The 19372-nt window shown below is 43.5% G+C and overlaps 1 protein-coding gene across 2 annotated transcripts in view; it reads right to left on the bottom strand.

The window, feature by feature from the left end:
• Positions 1-19372, bottom strand: part of RIPK4 (receptor interacting serine/threonine kinase 4) — a 54730-nt gene that overhangs the window by 11966 nt on the left and 23392 nt on the right. For both annotated transcript variants that reach the window (XM_039497028.1, XM_039497027.1), the window contains exon 2: positions 8732-9023. In XM_039497028.1, the coding sequence (XP_039352962.1) occupies positions 8732-9016 (285 nt within the window). In that variant the 5' untranslated portion in view covers positions 9017-9023. The remainder of the gene's footprint in view (positions 1-8731; positions 9024-19372) is intronic.

Genomic DNA, 19372 nt, shown 5'->3' with positions numbered 1-19372 from the left:
AGTGCAAGGTAGTAGATTGTGCACTTCCCATGAGATTTACAGGGCATGTGAGTGTTTGCTCATCATGGAAGTAATGTACTACCTTAAAATAAACAAACAATGTAAAAGTGTAGTGTTCAGTTAAAGTGAAATATAAAACAGCACACGTGTAAAAGTTCCCAAGTTCAGAACAGCTCCTCATTCACCTTTTCTGTATAGATCCAAGTCAGCAATTCCCAGAACTACAATATAGATTAAAGGTCTTAGAACCAACGAAGGTACCATTGGAACTGTACAGTACATCTCTGTGGGTCTGTTGGGTTTCTGTTTTGTAAACACACTAGCATCAATGTGCAAAAGGACAACACAAAAAGTCAAATGTATCTATATAAAAGGAAAATCCAACAGCAAATTTCCACCTTGAACGTGCTAACGTACTGCAAAGGGCACTGAAAATTAAAGTACTGTACCTGAGGGCTGCAACACCCCAATCAAACAGGCATTTTCTGGAGGGAGCTTTTGTGGGATTAAATTAGGTCCTTTGAAGTAAGTTTTCAACAGTGTGGGGGGTATTTAGTCACCCAGCTCTTATTAACGCCAGTAAGAAGCATACGGCAGGTGGAAAATGTAACCATTTAATGTAGGTTTTCCCCTTTAATTAGCTTCTTAGAGATGTCCCCCAAAACACACCTATTAAGTTATGCAAAATGACAATGTTAAATGTAGTGATTCAGAGTTTGACATGTGTGTGTGTTCTTGGAATGGATATCTTCTCTAACTAGCAAATACACACAACTACAGGCATCTGGAAACTCCCAAAAGGCATTTGTGGGTGACATCATTGTTAGAGGAAACCTTAACCTTAATTCCTTAGAATAGTAATTTACTTTCATATGGCGCCTTTCATTTCAATGTGATTCATGAGCTTATATAATAAAAGCAGTTAAAAATTGCTGCCACTTCTGGGGTGGAGGACAGCATTCTATATAGCATGTGTATTGAGGTGAGGAGACATTGAGAAACAGTTTCCTGCTCCCACAGGATCTTTCATATTCAGAGCGTTTACAGGGCCTCTTCCTTTGAATTTCATATGGACAATGAGGAGGAAAGAGTAGCTAAAGTATTTATACATGTGTTTCTGTACATATATCAGAATAGCATTTGGTACTGAACTTGAGGACATCAAATCATTTCTCCCCCATAGGTTTCAGTTTGTTCATGGAGCTTTGTTGCAGCATTTTTGGCTTGTTCAGCTCACACATTTCTATTCTGATCATCAGTATAATGTGCTCAGAATAACTTTCAGAATTCTGGTCCGGTCAAACATGATTTCAAAAGCTACTTTTAATGACCATTCTGGATAAACTGATTCTCAAAAAGAGACATAGTACCAGGGGCAGCTTCTGGCCCCAGCATGCCAAGCGCGTGCTTGGGGTGGCAAGCCGCGGGGGGCGCTCTGCTGGTCGCCGGCAGGCAGCCAGCCTTCGGCAGCATGCCTGCGGAGAGTCCTCTGGTCCCGCGGCTCCGGTGGACCTCCCGCAGGCATGGGACCGGCGATCGGCAGAGCCCCCCCCGTGACATGCTGCCGTGCTTGGGGCGGCGAAATGTCTAGAGCCGCCCCTGCATAGTACATTGGCATACCTGGTATTACTCATTATATTTGCAGATCTTTATCCATAATGCCCTCTGAGCTGTCAGCTGTTTCATAACAGTACTGAGGTCTGAATACTGGGAATTAAACAGTGAGTTTAAATTGTGATTTTTGCACACAATTTTCTGTATGTTATACAAGCCAGAATTGTGGAAGGCACTTGGTGCTTTGAGCCTTTAATCTCATGTGTGTTATTTTTCTGTGAATAAAACCAAAGCATTTAGTCATCAACTGGGGTTCATTGCATCACACTCAGTGACAGAGTTCATAAACAGGTTAGGTAATCTAAAACAAGATTAAATATTAATCTCTGTTGGCGTGCCTGGTGTTTATTTCATTGTTAGATATGAACACACACCCAAAGAGCTACAGAGATGCTAGGTTTTTCTTTGATGACTTTTGGAAACAGACGGGTGTTTAAGCTTGCATTGAATTAGTGCAGCGATCTGCATGTTTTAGCTTCAAAAAGTTAAACTTTAGTTTTTTTGCATTTCTTGATAACTATCACATATGATGGAGTCAAAGCAAATTGCTACATTAACTAATACAATCTATCTATCTATACAGCTTCGTTTAACTTCTGCTTTTGTCTCCATTTTCCTGAAACATCCCCAATTTATTTAAAGCCTTTGTTAACAGAAATATTTCTTAATTGTATGAATCTGACTAATTTAAAAAGAATCCCAGTTTCTGATAGGGCATCCTTTAAACAATACCCTGAAATGTTAAAAACCTTTTGGAAAAAAAAATTCTGTTCCTCAGTGAATATTCAGAACAATCTTTTTAGCAAAGGAGAAGCTGACAAAAGAACACTAAAACTAACAGAAAGTAAACTGCAGAACAGAAAAAAACTATTCTAACTTTTCAGTTCCAGTAATTTTGGACATTATTAGTTACTACACTAGGTACGCATGACATTGCCAGACAGAAATACATCTTTCAACTTGACTGTGCCCCTTTAAAGTTCACATTCACTTCTTTAATAGAACAAAATTAGCAAGTGACAGGAAAATGGTAGATGCAACAACATTTAAATGTTTGTGAAACATTGTATCAAAGGCTTTACTAAGTCTCACTCCTAACATTTGTTTAGATAGGAACACTAATGATACAAAGGGTGGGGGGGGCAGGCATTAAGGTGGGGTCTAGCTAAATAGTTGTCCTTAGATCTGGTCTTATTAGAGAACTGGAAGGAGGAATGAAGAGTAGACCAAAGAATCCTGTGGATTGTGTTGAGAGAAGTTGTAAATACCAGCCAGGGTAGAAAAAAATACCCAGAAGAATCTAGAGATAGATCAGGAACTGAAGCAGAAAGCAGCAAAATGAAGTTAGCCTAGAGAGGGAAAAAAATGATTAGTACATCCAGAGAAAGTGATCTGAAACTGATATTTAATGGGAGGAGAAACCTGGAAAGCGGTAATGCTGAAAAAGACCTAGGAGAAGCAGCTGCCAGAAAGTTAAGAGTAGGTGCTGCAGCACAAGAGGCCAATGCACTTTATGGATGAACATGAGGCATCAGATCTATTCTAATAGCTCCTTATGGCAGCACATGAGAAATTGCATTTGTTCCTCGGCATCCAATTACTAGACATACTGGGAAATCACAGGGAATGCAGAGAAGAGTTATTTCAAGCAGTCCAAATCATAAGATCATCAAGAAAGATTGCCAGAGCCCATTATGTCTAGCTTGGCTAAGTGAGAAGTGGAGACAGTCTACAGTCTATAGTTGAAGGGGGCAAACACTACGCAGAGAGAGGAATTATTTAGGTTGGTACAAGTGGGAACAAGGAGTGATGGGTCAGAATTAAGAAAGTGAAAATACAGGCTGAATATCAGGAAAAGATTCTGATAGTGAAGCTTATTAATAATGTGGAATCATCTTCCCAATGGAAGTATTGGAAAGACCCATTGCTTGGAACTGAACAAGACACCATAAAAAGGAAAACAGTCCTGCATGAGCAGAGAACTGGACTAGATGATCTACTGGGTCTTTTCCATCTCTAACTTCTAGGATACTTGTAAATAGCTGCACGAACTAAAAAAAATGCTTAGCAAAGCTTTACCATAAATGCATCATTTAAAGATGACAAGACATCACTTTGAACTCTTTGAAATAGATTTCTTATATTCATTTGTTTCCGGCTGTGGTTTACACCACCCTGTTAATTATTCCTCAATAATAAAATTAAACAAAAATATTATGCAATACCCCAGAGACAACTTTATTGTACAAAGGCATCCACTTGATGACTAATGCAATAGGGCTGCACAGAAGTTAATATCATCCCTGCATGGAATTTAAAATAAATATTGTGCTTGTAAAAAGAGACAGGGGTGGTTTTTATTTTAGGCAATGGAAGGACATACAGGAGCATTTCCTATTTACTGCATTTGGGAGCTGTTTTGTTTGTTTCCTGGCTTAAGGACACCTACTTTGTAAAGAACCTTTTCCCCCAGAACACGAATCTACTCTTCTTTTGCAGCCTGCAACTGTTTGTTCACTCGGGGCAGGCTACACTTGCAGATGGAGAGCGCTGTGTGTTAAACCAGCCCTCGGAGTGTGCAGTAAGGAAAGCGCTGCAGTGTGTTCACGCCGTCAGCTGCAAGCGCACTGGCTTGGTCAGATTTGCGGCACTTGCAGCGGTGCATTATGGGCAGCTATCCCACAGAGCACCTCTTCCCATTCTTTGGAGTCTTTCGGTCGGTGATAACAAGGATGACTGAGATCTCAAGGTTGCATCTCTAAAGGCAAAATGCAATGCTTAAGAGGCAGCATTGTTCACACCAGACAGAGCAATGATTTGCCCGTACTTAAAGACGAGCACAGTCTACACAATAGCAGAATTTGCTAGTCCCAAAGTGAGCGCACATAACCCACAGGAGCCCCAAAATGGTGAGTAAGCACAGGGGCAAGGGGGACTGATTGTTTCATGGCCATACTGTCCTCTGGGTTCTGTGCCTTGGGGAAAGCTCACTGATGCAGGGGGCCCCCTATACTGAACACTGTCCCCCCATTTTCCACAGCAGTTTGTCCTGAAAGATCTCGCTGCTGAGGGTGACCTGGGAAGCAAGGGAGAGTCTTCTACTGCAATGCAGCTTCCACCCTGGCCCACATGCAGCTTGCCTGTGTGCCACGGCACAGTGGTGCGGACAGGTTAGCCTTACTGGGACAAGAAACACAGTAGCTCTCCCAAAGGACCTGTGCAAGCACATTTCAAAGGTCTCATGCAGAAGCTGGGCAGAGATCACAGAGGCTGATTACAGCAATGTGAGAGCACATCAACGCCCTATTCTGCATCTAGGCATGCTTGCAGCCCTAACCCTCCTCACCCCAAGAGCCTGCACCGAACAACTTCCTTCCCACAATAAAAGCCACTTAACAGGCACCTCCTCTGGTCTTTGTCCTTCCCCAAGAACCAGCTGCTGCTACTGGCTACCTTCCTCCTGGCTTGAGACCAGCTCCTGGCTGCATGTATCTAGGGATGCTGGGGTGTCTCCCTCCTCCTCCTCAGCACCCTCGCTCCCGGTTTGTTCCTCCTCCTTCTCCTCCTCCCGCCTTGTGGGACTGGACTCTGAAGTGCCCATGGTGGTCCTTGGAGTAGAAGTGGGGTCGCCCCCAAGCATTGCGTCCAGCTCTTTGTACAAATGGCAGGTCACGGGGGCAGCACCGGAGCAGCAGTTTGACTCACAGGCTTTGTAGTGGGCATCCTGCAGCTCCTTCACTTTAACCCTGCACTGCTGTACGTCCCAGTCATGGCCCCTTTCCATCATGTCCCTTGATAGCTGCCCGAAGGCATCACAATTCCTATGTCTGGAGCGCAGCTGGGACTGGACAGCTTCCTCCCCCTCAAAACACTGATGAGGTCCAGCAACTTGCCATTGCTCCATACTGGGGATTGCCTGGCACGTGGAGGCATGGTCACCTGGAAAGATTCGCTGAGAGCACGCCACACCTGGCTGAGCAAACAGGAAGGGGGATTTTCAAAATTCCCAGAGAATTTAAAGGGCGGGTCTGACAGTTGGTCACCTGAGGACAGGGCAGAAGAGTTCAAAGTGATGACCAGAGTGGCTAGAAGAGGCATTGTGGGACACTTCTGGAGGCCGATCAGAGCGCATTAATAGACCAGGGCGTCCACACTGGTGCCACGATGCTGCAGCCGGGGCACATCAAGCGTTATGCTTCTCATGGAGGTGGATTACCAGGAGTGCTCCAGCCGTGGAGTCCGGGTGCTCTACATGCCTTGCCAGTGTGGACGCATCATGAGTTAGGGCGCCCGGGACTGCTTTAAATGTGCTCTAACTCTTAAGTGTAGCCATGGCCTCATTTTAGGATTCCATCAGGAACCATCACCTGCTAATTATGCTGCCATTTAAAAGGAAAAGCACCTGAATCACAGGATCCATTAGCCTGTCAGGAAGAAAAACGCATATTAAGTCGCCAGGCTGCAGGGTGTGTGGCTATGTCTACACTTCAAATGCTACAGTGGCACAACACCTGCACACTGTAGTATTTTAAGTGTGGACACTCACTACAGTGAAGGGAGGGGTTTTCCCTTTGCTGTAGTTAATCCACCTCCCTGAGACGCGGTAGCTAGGTCAACAGAAGAATTCTGTCTACATGGTAGGGAGGCTGGCATGGCATAGCTACATTGCTCAGGAGCGTACGTTTTTGGCATAGACCAGCCCTGAGATTCAGTGAAGGGTTTCACCCTACACAAAAGGGAGCTTTGAGGCCACATTTTCTTGAGTGCAGGAACTCACTTACATACTCATGAATTAAGGCATCTTCAGTCTCTCCAATTTGTCTGTAGCTATGTGTGCGCCACATTGGCATTTGCACTTGCACGTGCCTGAAAAGTATGGCTTTAACCTTGCATGTCTGCCTGCTCAGGGTGGAATCCAACTCTCACCGAAGTTACTGGGAGCCAGATTTGGCTCTCAGCTTGCTAAACTGTACTGCATCCTCCAAGCATAGCAAGTTACGGACTTCAGCACCACCCTCATTTGTTAGTGCCGTTAGCACTTTGCCCCCTTCCCATTCTATCATCCAAATATATGCCAACTAGTACCCGCTTGCCATGCGTCTTTCTAGTAATCCTAACATGGAGAGAAAAATGCAAAATACTTTCAGACTGATTACAGATGAGCCAAGAATTTGGGGTTCAATAAACATAGGCAATGGAGAACTTTAGTCTTAATACTTAAATAAATAAATGCTTGGGAATCACCTCCAAGCATTTAATAGCTATGCAGAGCATGCTTTGAACAGCCATGTAGATAGTCCTTTATGTTACTATCCGAGCACCATTGGGCCACTATATTGCAATCTAGTTCTTGGGAAGGAGCCACCCAAGAAGTAGGCCACCAAAAGGCTTAGCCACCAGTGAGATGTTTAGACCCTGCTTCAAGTCTGAGGCCGTGTGTGTGTGTGTCAAGGTGCTTTGCAGGCAGGAGGCGACTAGCGCAGTCACAGTTTATATGGGCAACATTCATTTTTGCCAGCATAACTTATTCCACCACCCTTGAGCTAGATCATCTATACTGGCCAAAGGCGCAGTTTGTGGATACCACTGCAGCTACGGTAGGGGCTTTTGCTGGCACAGTTGCATTGGTCAGGATTCACAGCTCTTCACACCCCGACCAACATAGCTGTGCTGCCAGAAGTCTGTAGGGTAGACACGGCCTGACTTACCTAAAAACCATGTTTACTATAGCTCTGAACCTCCATCCCACCAGTAAAGGAGATTGGAGGGGCGGGGGGGAGGGGGGGGGGCGGGGGTAAATCTGGTAGTTGTTAAATGTTGCAAACAAACAAAAATCAAAGCCTGACTTTTGTAGGTCTGCCAAATGATTTTCAGAGGAGAAGTACAAGTAAAAATCACAACCACCTCTGACGTTATTGGGAGCTGATAGCGTTCCACACCTAGAACATATACAGAGCTGGCCCAGTGCACCACTCATGTTCGCAGCATATATACAAAGATCTGATTGGGTCAGGAACAGCAAGGAGCTGTGCATGAGCGTGTCTTTTAAATGATTTTGTACTACAATTATTGATTTACCATTTAAGAGTTGGGTTCATTCCAAGGTAAAGAACTCAAAAAGGAGCTGACAGACTAGAACAAGCTGTTTATCCATTTGGGGGAGCAGGTCACAAGAGACACATGACCACCAAACTAAATCCTGCACCCTTGAAGATAAAAGAGATAGTTTTACCACTAACTTCAGCAGGGGCAGGATCAGGCCCAAAACTAGAAAACAAGCACTGAGCTCAAATTCCAAACACCAGGAAAGCCCACATTTTTAACAGAGTGGATGACAGGACTAGAAAAATCCACCTCAAATGGTCATCACTTGGCTAATGAGTGGGAAATTAAGCAAAAAAAGAATTTCTTAACACTAAGCCCATGAAAACATCCGAGTGAACGTTATGATGAGTGTGGCTGGCTAAGGGAGGTTCACTTTTCACTGTATCAACTCCTAGAAAACCAGTGGGGTGGGGGGGAGAGCACCTCCAGGAATTCAGTCATTCCTGCGGATTCCAGCGCGAAGCCTCCTAATACTGACTAGACTTGGGCATTCAGGGAGAGGCCCCAGATGGAATAGGGTTCCTAAGTGGGTGCTGTGGAAGATCTTGGAATATACACAAAATGACTAAGAAGCCTTCCCTTCAAGGGCCACATCCCTCTTCTCTCCTTGTTTGCTGCCTTACCCCCATCACAGGAGTCAGCTATTTGCTAAAGACCTAAAAGCCAGAGTTTTCTGCTAAACTTTGACGCTGCTATTTTTTAACTGATCGAGCCCTAGATCTACTATAACTTGTCTCTTCTTCAGAAGGAGCCCTTATAGCCTGTACCAAGCCAGTTGTGCAACACTTCAGAATAGGGTGGGGGAAAGAGGATTACTAACTAAACCCAAAAAACAGGTTTCACATGGTACAAATCAGGCTTCGAAGTATTTATTTTGAACCCTCTGGGCACAGTTTTGCTCTCACATACCTGTACAACTCCCTTTGAAATCAGAAAAGTCATGCAAAGATACCGTCGGACAGAAGTGAGACTTAAAAGCACATACAAGTAGGGGTACACCCCCTGGCATTACCTTCACATGGTAATGAGCATCCAGCAGGATGTTGGCTGGCTTGAGGTCCAAATGGAGTAATGGCGGGGACATGCAGTGCAGGAAGTTCATACCCACAGCTGTCTCATGGATAATTCGGAAGCGTAGCTCCCATGGCAGCGGTTCTGAGGCCAGGAGCTTTTCCAGTGATCCTGTCTCCATGTATTCCATGACCAAGCCAACAGGTTCTTTACAGATGCCATACACAGGAAGAATGTAACGAAACTTTGCCATTTCCATCTTCTTGGCCTCTTCCAATAGCTCCATACGCTCCCTAGATGAAATGGAACATACCATACAGGGTTCAATGGTCATTCAAAAACACTCATACACAGAAACGGTTATCTCGTTCTGACAAAGTACCTCTGCGCATTAGCTCACAGCACTGAATAAAGCATTTAATAATCCTTACTTGGTTGAGCCTCAGATGATGTCCAGTATCCACAATTAGTGTTAAGTCCATTCGTCCACTGATTACATGCATGGCACTTGCTTTTAACAGAGCACATTTAATGCTTAGATTTACCATAATCATAACTCCCTTGGCTATTAAAATCATTAGCCTTTTGTGAATCATAAGACAAGTTCATTTCTAATCACAATAGGACAGTATTGCTCAGACTGCCTTGCTACATTTAAGTAACCAAAGCTACATTGGGTCTGGGGACAAACACCTCAAACTAGCTCCTTAGATAGGGGAGTTTTTCCAATTAGATGAATACAGTACCATGAAAATCCCCTTTCCAACATGGGTCAAGTCCCGTTTGTTACTACAGTTCTCCAGCTCTAGCTGGCACTGGAAACTTTGACCTTCATTTTAAGTTAGCAGGCCCAGTAGGGTAAGTATCTAATGTATCCAGACTTATCACCACACTGTGCAACACAAGCATTATTTACAAACCATGTGCGGTCTGACCCCATGAGTTGCTCCTTTTAAAGTAAATGGGAGTTGAGGCCATTCACTACCTCCCAGAACAAGATCCCACTGCAAGCAATAAGGCAGAAGACTTGCTGCTGATTTCACAATCTAGTCATTAATATTTGTTTACCTGAAGTTAAGCCCAAATCTGACAATACAAGGGTCCCCATTCTAAGTTTATATAAAGGACAGAGAACCAGAAATAGAGAGGGTCACTTTTTAGGAAGGAATACAACCAAAAATTAACAATAGGACAACATACTGTGCAACTTTGGCTCATGGGTAACAATAAAACCAGGTTGCTTCTGTTCTCCAAGCAACAAAGAGAGGTATAAAAGTCATGTATCATCAGTACCACTACTTCTCACGCGGGCGCCGTCGTTCTCGCGATCGATTCATATATCACATCCTATATCTATATATATATATCCCGATATATCGATCTGTCCGATCGAACTCCCAACCCAACCAGCAGTAAACGGAGAGACATGGGGAGACGCGGACATCGATCCGCGGCGTGAGGACGTGAGGGTGGGTAGTACAGAGAGATAGATTCTTCATTCTTATTCACGTACGCGAAGCTGAATGCGTATCTCGATTTTTTTTTTTCCGTTCAGACCACAGACCAGAGCAAGCTCTTCCATGCAAGCCCCCAACATACACACAAGCTATCCAAGTTGGGAGGACTTAAACTTTCACTCCTTAGTGCAGCTAGAGTTCAGTCATTTCTAAATGAAACATCATATGTTCTTAAAACCTTTGTGAAGCATTCTGGAAGATGGTTTTATTTTTTTTTTATAGCCTAACATTCAAGAATAGATAAAACTTCTGCATTTTGGTTCTTCAGCATGGTGGATTTGACTCACTAGTTTCCCCTTAAAATGCAATGAAAAGTTTAGACATACCCTAATTCTTGTGTGGTTTGTCATTTCAGTCAACTAGAACCAGCAGGTCTGATATATGCCCAGGGCCAGATCCCAGACTGATGGAAGTCAGCAAAGCTCTGTTGACTTTAATTGAAAAATACCACAATTTATATGATCTGATGATTTGGTCCTAAGTGTGTTGCATACCTTATGAAACTATTATATAGACACTGACTTTTTTTAATCACATGATTCAACTACTACTCAGAAAAGTTAAGTGCTGATAGAGCTTATAAAGAAAAATCACAAAAACTTTGCTGCTACTTATGCTCTGATCTGAAGTGCAAAGAATGGAAAGATCCATAGAATTCCACAGCAAATGCCATAGCTGCTAATGCAACCTTGTAAAATTTGAAAAGAGGTATTGAGTTGAGCAAGATCTAGTCCACTACTCTTCTAGAGTAGGAATTTAAATTCCTCTGGCACAGAAGAAAATCATTATTCTGCTAGAAAAAGGACAGTTACTCTATGAAACCAGTTTAACAAAATCAAGACAACATGCCAAACACTTACTGTGCTCCAAGTATTTACCCACTGATTTTATGAATCAACTTCGTAAGTAAAAGGTGGTGCTTTGCACTGTCCGGCATAATCGCTGTGTTGAACCAAGCATTCAGCTACATGAGCCATGTGACTCTCTTTGCCCAACATTCTCAGTGAGCTCTGGGAGGAAGTTTGGGGGTGGGGTGCAGGCTCTGGGCTGGGGCAGGAGTACGGTGTTTACCTTGGGTGGCGCAGCTCCCAAAGAGACCAGCACACCCCTCTGGCAGCAGCTCCTAGGTGGAGGGTGGGGGTAGACCAGGGGTCTCTGTGCTCCACTGCCTGCAAGCACTGCCCCCACAGCAATTCCCGGCCAATGGGAGCTGCGGAGTCAGTGCTCGGGGCGGGAGCGATGCAATGCATGGAGACACACACACACACCGCCCCCAGGGGCCGCAGGGACATGCTGTCTGTTTCTGGGAGCAGCATGGCGTAGAGTGAAGGAGGCAGCATGGGCAGGGAGCCGCCTTAGCCCTGCTGCTGGCATGTCTCTGCATGCCCCTTGGGGGGGTGGAGGGCAGGAGGTCTCCGTGAGGTGCCTGGGACAGGAGCAGCGCGCGGAGCCGCCTCCGCACGTGCCAGGGGTATGCAGAGATGTGCCAGTAGCCAGCCGCTTCCGGGAGCAACATGGGTCCACTGGCCAAGGCATGCAGGTAGCCTGCCTGCCTGAGCCCTGCTGCACCATTGGCCGGGACTCAGGGGCAGGTTGTCAGATGATATTTGTCCTGCATTTTGGGGGTCCCCCATCATGGTAAATCCGCCTCTGGACCCAAGCAAGATAAACATCTGCTACAAAATTAAATATTAACAATGCTTCTTAACAGATTTCAGATGCTAGCCATCAACCTACAAACTAAGCCTTGAGGCTTAGCACTTTTCAATTGAAGAGCGTAAGATTTTATCTTGAAGTATTTCTCCACACTCTGGGGCCGGAAAAGATTCCATTGGGTCGTTCATGGGAAATGTATATGAATCAACATCAGTCATTAAAATTAGAAATGCAAGTGGTAACTAAAAATCCTGTCTAGCAGATGTAACAATCTGGTGTGGTACTGTTGAGTGATGAGTGACTCGCAGTTAGCAGGAAGAAGACACTAACCTAATAGCCAACTTTAACTTTTTAGAATTCGAATCCATGAGAATTTGGGGGGGGGGGGAGGGAGGAGGGGGAGGAGAAAAAGTGGTGTTTTTTTTGGAGACGAAGGAAGGAAAAGCTGGAGTGTGGGCAGGAACCTCTCCTCTATTATCCATGTTGGCTCTTGTTGCTGCCTTCAGCAATTTTCCTTTGAAATAATTGCCTTTGTAGACAAGCACGGAGGCTGCTCTTTGGCATGCTGGAAGGGAGCTCCCATGAACAGGACAACCAACTCCTTGCCCTCAAGCCACATACATAGCCAGCATAATTCATCAGACTCCAAAGCTAGCTCAAGCCTAAGAGATGTAAAATCTGTATGAACACTCCAAGGTGGAGTTAGCAAGAATCATCCAGCAACCACTTAACCATGTAAATGGAGCCACATGAGACACATTCACAAATATAGGGTTTCTTGGTTATGAAGGGGTCTGAAGTTAAAGCAAGATCCAAGATTCTGCCTTCCACCTCCTCCCCTACAGGAGAGTAACCTCCCTGTATAGTTAGTGCTCAAAAAGTTTTTAAAAAGTGACTAGTAGATTTGGGTGCCCAACTTGAGAAGCGCTAAAGGATTTTCAGAGGGCAGCTGCTCAGCATTTCCTGAAAATAAAGTGCCTAAAAGGGTCTCTCAGTGCACCCAAAATCATTAGTTAGTTTGAAAATCTTGGGCAGTGTTTATAGTTTGGATCAATGGGCTAACAAGTTCTTTTCAATAACAGCAGTCAAAGATGAGCGATCTTTAACTAGTCCTTTCTGATTGCCCATCAAATTTTGCACTTTAAGAACACTGAGGATTGTATTCTGAAAGTGCTTATCACCTGGATATCTAGGTGCTAACAGTACCACACAGAGCAGTGTGGGGGGAGAGGGAGAGAGAAATTGGATTAAAACTTTTTAAACAGATCAAGAGGTTTTTTATACATGCTCTTAGTTATTCAGCTAGACATTCAGTACAAGTTGCTGGTGCTGGGGAACACCACCACTTTTAAATGCACCTATGTGAAGAAACAATGTTCATTCTAACTGATGTTATTTAATCAAAGGGCACAAGACTAATCCCAATTATTACCCCCATCAGCTGCAATATTCTACATTACAACTTGAGAGGTCATTATCCTACCGTAATGATCTTCTCTATTCAGTGTTGTGTGTTGCTTTATCTCCCTACATGCTGGTCACTACTGAGAGTAGAAGAAGAAATGAGCTTCCATCAAGGACTCTCTCACATAATTCCAGTTAATAAATTTTTTTTATTCTGTGTTCTGTAACTAGGACTACCCCAGCAGAATGCACTGTATCAGAACAGGTTTCAGAGTAGCACCCCTGTTAGTCTGTATCCACAAAAAGAACAGGAGTACTTGTGGCACCTTAGAGACTAACATTTATTTGAGCATAAATTGTATCAGAACAATATACTAGCAGCTAATTAGATAAATATGCATACTGCTTGAAGGTCTACTCTAACACCTTGGACCTTTGGCATACCTAAAAAGGTTGTTTCTGATTTGCCTAAAGGTCTTTTTCAATATATCAATTAGAGAGATCAACTCTGATGTCACTTCATTCTTTGAGTTTTATTTTTTTGCAACCCACTCCAAAAGGAATGAGGCTGTGTCAAATGCCTCCTCTATCACAATAGAGACCCTCCTTCAAAACACACAAGAGACAGACCCAGATGTTAATTGACATGTGCCCACAAGGGCTGATCAAAATCAGAAGTGATTGTCAGTGATTTGAATAAACGTGATAACCCATTGTTCAGTTTTGTTAAGTCTCCCTCCCAGTCTTCTTCTAAAGACAACCTTGATTATTTCCTTTGTATTGTAGTCAGGATGAAAGCCATTTGAGAACCTCTACATTGGCATTTATCTCCTTTTGTTATGCCCTAAGGATTGCACTCTGTGAAGAGGAATACAATTTTAACAGTTATGCATTTCCTGAGAGGAATCTAAACAAAGTTAACTATTACTCCAGACATAGATAGTGATCCAGAGGGAAGTCAGAAAGAATCAGGAGTATTAATCTCTGGACAACCTCACAAGCAAAACAGCTGGAATGCTCTCAGGCAAGGAGAGACCCATCCCATTTACAAAGAACTCCACCACACAACTCTCTAGCAAGGAATACAAGTAATATCATCAGAACCAACTGTCACTGGCTGAGCCGTGATCCAGAAGCAGGACAATTACCGAGCAGCTTTTCACACCTGGGTTTTACATACTAATCCTTTCAACTGTGTCATGCCACAGTAACCACTTCTGACACGTCCGTCTTCTGCTGCTCATTTCAAGCTTCTCCACCAAATTTTCAGCAACACAATGTTTTGAAGAACACTTATGATTAAATATATGGTATTACTAACATCTTATTGACCCTCAAAATGGTATGCGGACAAGGACGATAATACACTTTATTGGGCTACTACATATTTGCGTCCAAAAAGATTCCTTCATTCACGTTAATATAGTTCTCAGTCCATTCTACACTGGCAGACAAACACTGTTGACCATACTGGCTCACTATGCAATTGTAACTAACCCCCCCTCCCCAACTTAGTGGTAGTTAAAGATGGGAGACTGAACCTTTTATAGGCAGTGAGAGAACATTAACTAGGACATTTAGGTTCTCTCTCAAGGAGCGTTACATGAACATTGAACTTATACCCACACATTCAGCAGAGATTGACAGAAAGTCAACTTCTTGAAAAAAGCTCCTTTTACATCCAAGCAACAATGCAGCACTCTCTACCAGTAGGATGTTTCTTAGTACTATGAGGATCCCACTGTAGGATGTGTGTGGTTTAACTAAGATTCCTTTTCCCCCAGAATCCACCACAAAAAAAAGAGTCAGATACCAATATGTTCAGTCAAAAAGTCCCCTTTCATGACCTTTACGTGCACAACCTAGAATGGGAATGAGATATCTTCAATAAACAAGTGCATACAAGAACTTCTGGATTTCTCCCTGCAATTTTGTTCCCCTTTGCCTCTGATATCCCCATATAAAAGCCATTCTAGGCACAGGGCTAATAAACTTGCTTCGTCCACCACTAGTCCTTCAGATTAGCTTGCTTTACTTCTCTCTGGTGCATACCCTCTTTTGGTGCTCTTTCTTGGGCTTCCATTGATCCTCTCCCCTCTTTCAAGAAGAAAGTCAACATAGGCCCAGTTCTACCCCCAGATACATAGGTGTCTCCCATGAAAGTCAACTGGAAGGCTCAGGCAATACGTTTCTAGGAATGGAATTTGGCTCAATACCCCCAAGATGACTTGGCTTTAAAGGAAAAGTGCTTTTGGCTTCACACTTACTCCTCATTAAACCTCACCTAGAGCTCAATAATCAGAACTACCAACTACCACCACCAGAATTTGCCTACAGAAATGCAGCAAAGACCGAGATGTTCCTAATAAGACCACATTCCATTACTACAGACCCATGTTTTAAATTTGGTACCAAGCCAGTTAAAATAATTCTATATTACAGACATTTCCTGGAGCTTTTCCAAGTTTATTTTTAAGATTCCAAGACGACGACTAGACTAATTAACAACAGTTGCTGATCCATGGATTACTCAGGCTAGTTTGAACTAGCCTTAAAATCTGTAGCCGAAGAGTTAGTGTTTATTTAGTACTGCCTCCCCCCAATCCCACCCCAAATTTCTGAGCAGTACAGCTACTTAGAAAAGCTTCAAAAGGAAATCCATTCATTTATTGGCAGTGTTGCTTCGACAAACTCCTGAAGGAGATTTGGTGGCATGCTGTGAGACTCAAAGGAACAGTCAAATAAAAGTCAACCTTTATTTAAAAAAAAAAAAAAAACCCACACAAATCAAGTTTTCAATACCCTAGGCCACCATTAACATTTCTACAATTCATTATAGAAAACTTGCAATGCAGGATGAGGTTCTAAAATAAGTACAATCCTCTTCAATTATGTGTAGCACCTAGGAGCCCTAGTCCTAGACCACGGCCCAACTGTGCTAGGCACTGTACAACAGCGAACAAATGACATTCCCCATTCCAATGGGCTTACAATTCAAGTATAAGGACTTGTCTTCACATACAGCGCTACAGTGGTGCAGCTGTACCAATGCAGCTGCAGCACTTACACTGACATGAGAGCTTCTCCCTTTGACATAGTTAATCCACTTCCCCGAAAGCCAGTAGCTATGGGAGAGCTTCTTCCATCAACATAGCACCATCTACACTGGGGGGGGGGGGGGGGGGGAACGGGAAAAAGGTCTGTATAACTAGATTGCTCAGGGATGTAGATTTTTCACACCCCTGAGCATAGGGTGACCAGACAGCAAATATGAAAAATCGGGAGGGAGGGAGAGGAGGAGTCTAATAGGAGCCTATATAAGAAAAAGGCTCAAAAATCGAGACATTTGGTCACTCTACCTGAGCAACAGTAGTTATACCAGTGGTTCCCAAACTCTTGTACTGGTGACCCCTTTTACATACCAAGCCTCTGAGTGTGACATTCCCCTCCCCTTATAAAAATTAAAAAACACCCCAACACACATATTTAACACCATTATAAATGCTGGAGGCAACGCGGGGTTTGGGGTGCAGGCTGACAGCTCATAACCCCCCCCATAAAATAACCTCACAGCCCCCTGAGGGGTCCCAACCCCCAGTTTGAGAACCCCGGAGTTATACCAATACAGGGCTGTAGTGTAGACCTGGTCTAAGCGACAATAGATAATTAGCTAGACAGACAGTCAAAGGATTACAAGTAAACAATGAGACAGTATTGATCGGCATTATAGGCTGTGATCTCAGCACATAGCAGCAGCCTAGTTAAGTGTTTTTGTAGGCATTGCGGCAAAACATTGAAGCACTGAGAACCTGAAAGTGAAACTGACTTCATATATTTTCACCTTACAATATGCAAAGATACAGTGAGGAATAGAAATTTATATCCAATGTAATAATCTAAAAAGATGTTATTACTAATGGCTGAGGTTTTACGATCTAGCTAGGAAATACATCAGCTTTGAAAGGCTTAACACATTTTTCAAGTTAAGAGCATCCATTTAATTGTTTAACTACTTTGAAATCACTGGATGAAAGATGTTATCCAATTGCAAAGTATAATATTAAATATGAAGACCAACTTGGGGAAATCTCTTAACTTAATATGAGTTTTCACTATGTCAAACCAGGAGACAATTTTGTTTATTGTTTCAGATTCCTTAAATCTAATATGTGAATACTGCTTCTCTCCACACTCCCAAGCGCCTGAAGAGAAAAGCAGTAGCAGGTTGAGTAAATGGAAGTGACAGTCCTTTAGCCTAATCCAATATTGAAAACAAAACAGGTCTAGCAAATTCACCAATTGTAAGAGAAAGTTATTTTCACTTCAGTTGAACACAAAATAAAAAAGCCTAAGCAATTGTTTGAGTATCCCTAACCAAATTTACCCTTTTAAGTTTTTTGGTGTTCTCTTTTATTGAATCATCTGCAACTTTTTGGCCTACTTTAATCTTAAATCTTTTATTCTGACCTAACAATTACCACATCAGGACACCACTTGGTGGGGGAGACCATGGGCTTCTACCCAACACAGGGCTACCCACCTCTGGTCTCCTCTCGCCATGCAGATCCTGATTCTGCAGAATCTTCTGCGATTCCTAGGAAGGGAGAGAGAATGCCATGGAGGTGGCTGGTGACCCTTCTCACAAGAGAGGAGAGTGCTCCTTGCACAGAGGGTCCACACCATATACTGATTGTGGGGGCAAAAATCTGGCCTAGAACAGTTGCAACACTCCACCCAAGTGCCCTATACCATGTTACACCTAAGCTAGGGCCTTGTCTACAGAAGAACCAAATTTATTCCCTAATGAGGGCATGAAACAACCAGAATAAAAGGAAACAAAACGGAGCACAAGAGACAGCTGACCCCATCTAGGAGATGGGGCTCTGTCTTCTTCTATTGCCAAGGAATACATTGTCTTCTTTCCCAGGAGATGTGGCCCCTAACCATGCACAGACCCCAACCCTACAGACTTGTGCATTGTCCAGTGAAGCAAAGCCACGTTAAGCAGATTTAATGCTCAACAGCAGCTCTCAGAAGTGGCTGCAGCTAGCACAATTTACAGCTGAAACAAAACAGCACCAGAGGTCTCATCCAGACTATAAAGTCAACCATGCAAACTAACCCAGTTACAACATGGTAAATCTGACCTAGTTAAGATATGGCTCGGTCTTGAAGCGGGATGGGAACAGATTCTGCAGTAGTCACGCCCAAACCCTACCCTACCCTAGTCACAATCAGGTCCCTCAGCACAATGGGTTTTACCAGGAAAATGGGACAAAAGAAGCTCCACCTCACATCCTGCTCCTCCCTCATTTGCACTTTGAATGGAAAGTGCCAGAGCACTTCCCGTTCAATGCTGCCTTTTGTTGACCTCTTGAGCATCGGCGGGTGGAGCCCATTAGCAGCACAAGCCGACACATGCCTGATTAAGACAGGGCAGAACACTTTGGCAATGGCTCCCAGCTAATAGGCAAAAGCCGGACTGAATTGGAGCTAATGCAATATTCTTAGCCTGCCTCAAGTGGCAAAGCAGATAGCCAGTGTCTGAAGAGGCCAGCCCAGCACGGCGCACACAAGACAAAAGCTGTTGGCCTTGTCCTCATTTAAGTATGACAATGGCCACATATATTCAGGGAAAGTTTAGCAGCTGGGGGTACGTATTCACTGTGTTTAATCACAGTCTCTACGTACACTGTTTGCACACCAGGTTATTATATAGGCTCCATTCACATTTGTTGGCCACATTGGCTATAATATAGCCAAAGTTTTTTTTAAAAGTCAGTGTTCTGGCCCATAGCTCTGGCCTAAATTGCTTTTCATTTAAAACTAGTTTACGGTGGTAGAGCAAACTGTGAGATAAATCCAGTCTGGCCACAGCAGCACTGAAATTGTGCTTAAATGCAAGTATGGTTGTTTATCCTGAGTAACCCAGGTAAAAAATGTAAGTTCTTAAGGGAGCTAAAGAGTCGAATAGGGTCTTCCTAATTCCTCTTATGTTTCACCACTACATTACATACTGCACCTGCAAAGTCCCAAGTTATGCTCTCACTCACAGCAATAATTTC

The sequence above is a fragment of the Mauremys reevesii genome, linkage group 1 (genome assembly GCF_016161935.1).
Source record: "Mauremys reevesii isolate NIE-2019 linkage group 1, ASM1616193v1, whole genome shotgun sequence".
NCBI lineage: Eukaryota > Metazoa > Chordata > Testudines > Geoemydidae > Mauremys > Mauremys reevesii.
Note: the sequence above shows the minus strand (reverse complement) of the source record. Positions and strands in the feature narration are given on the sequence as shown.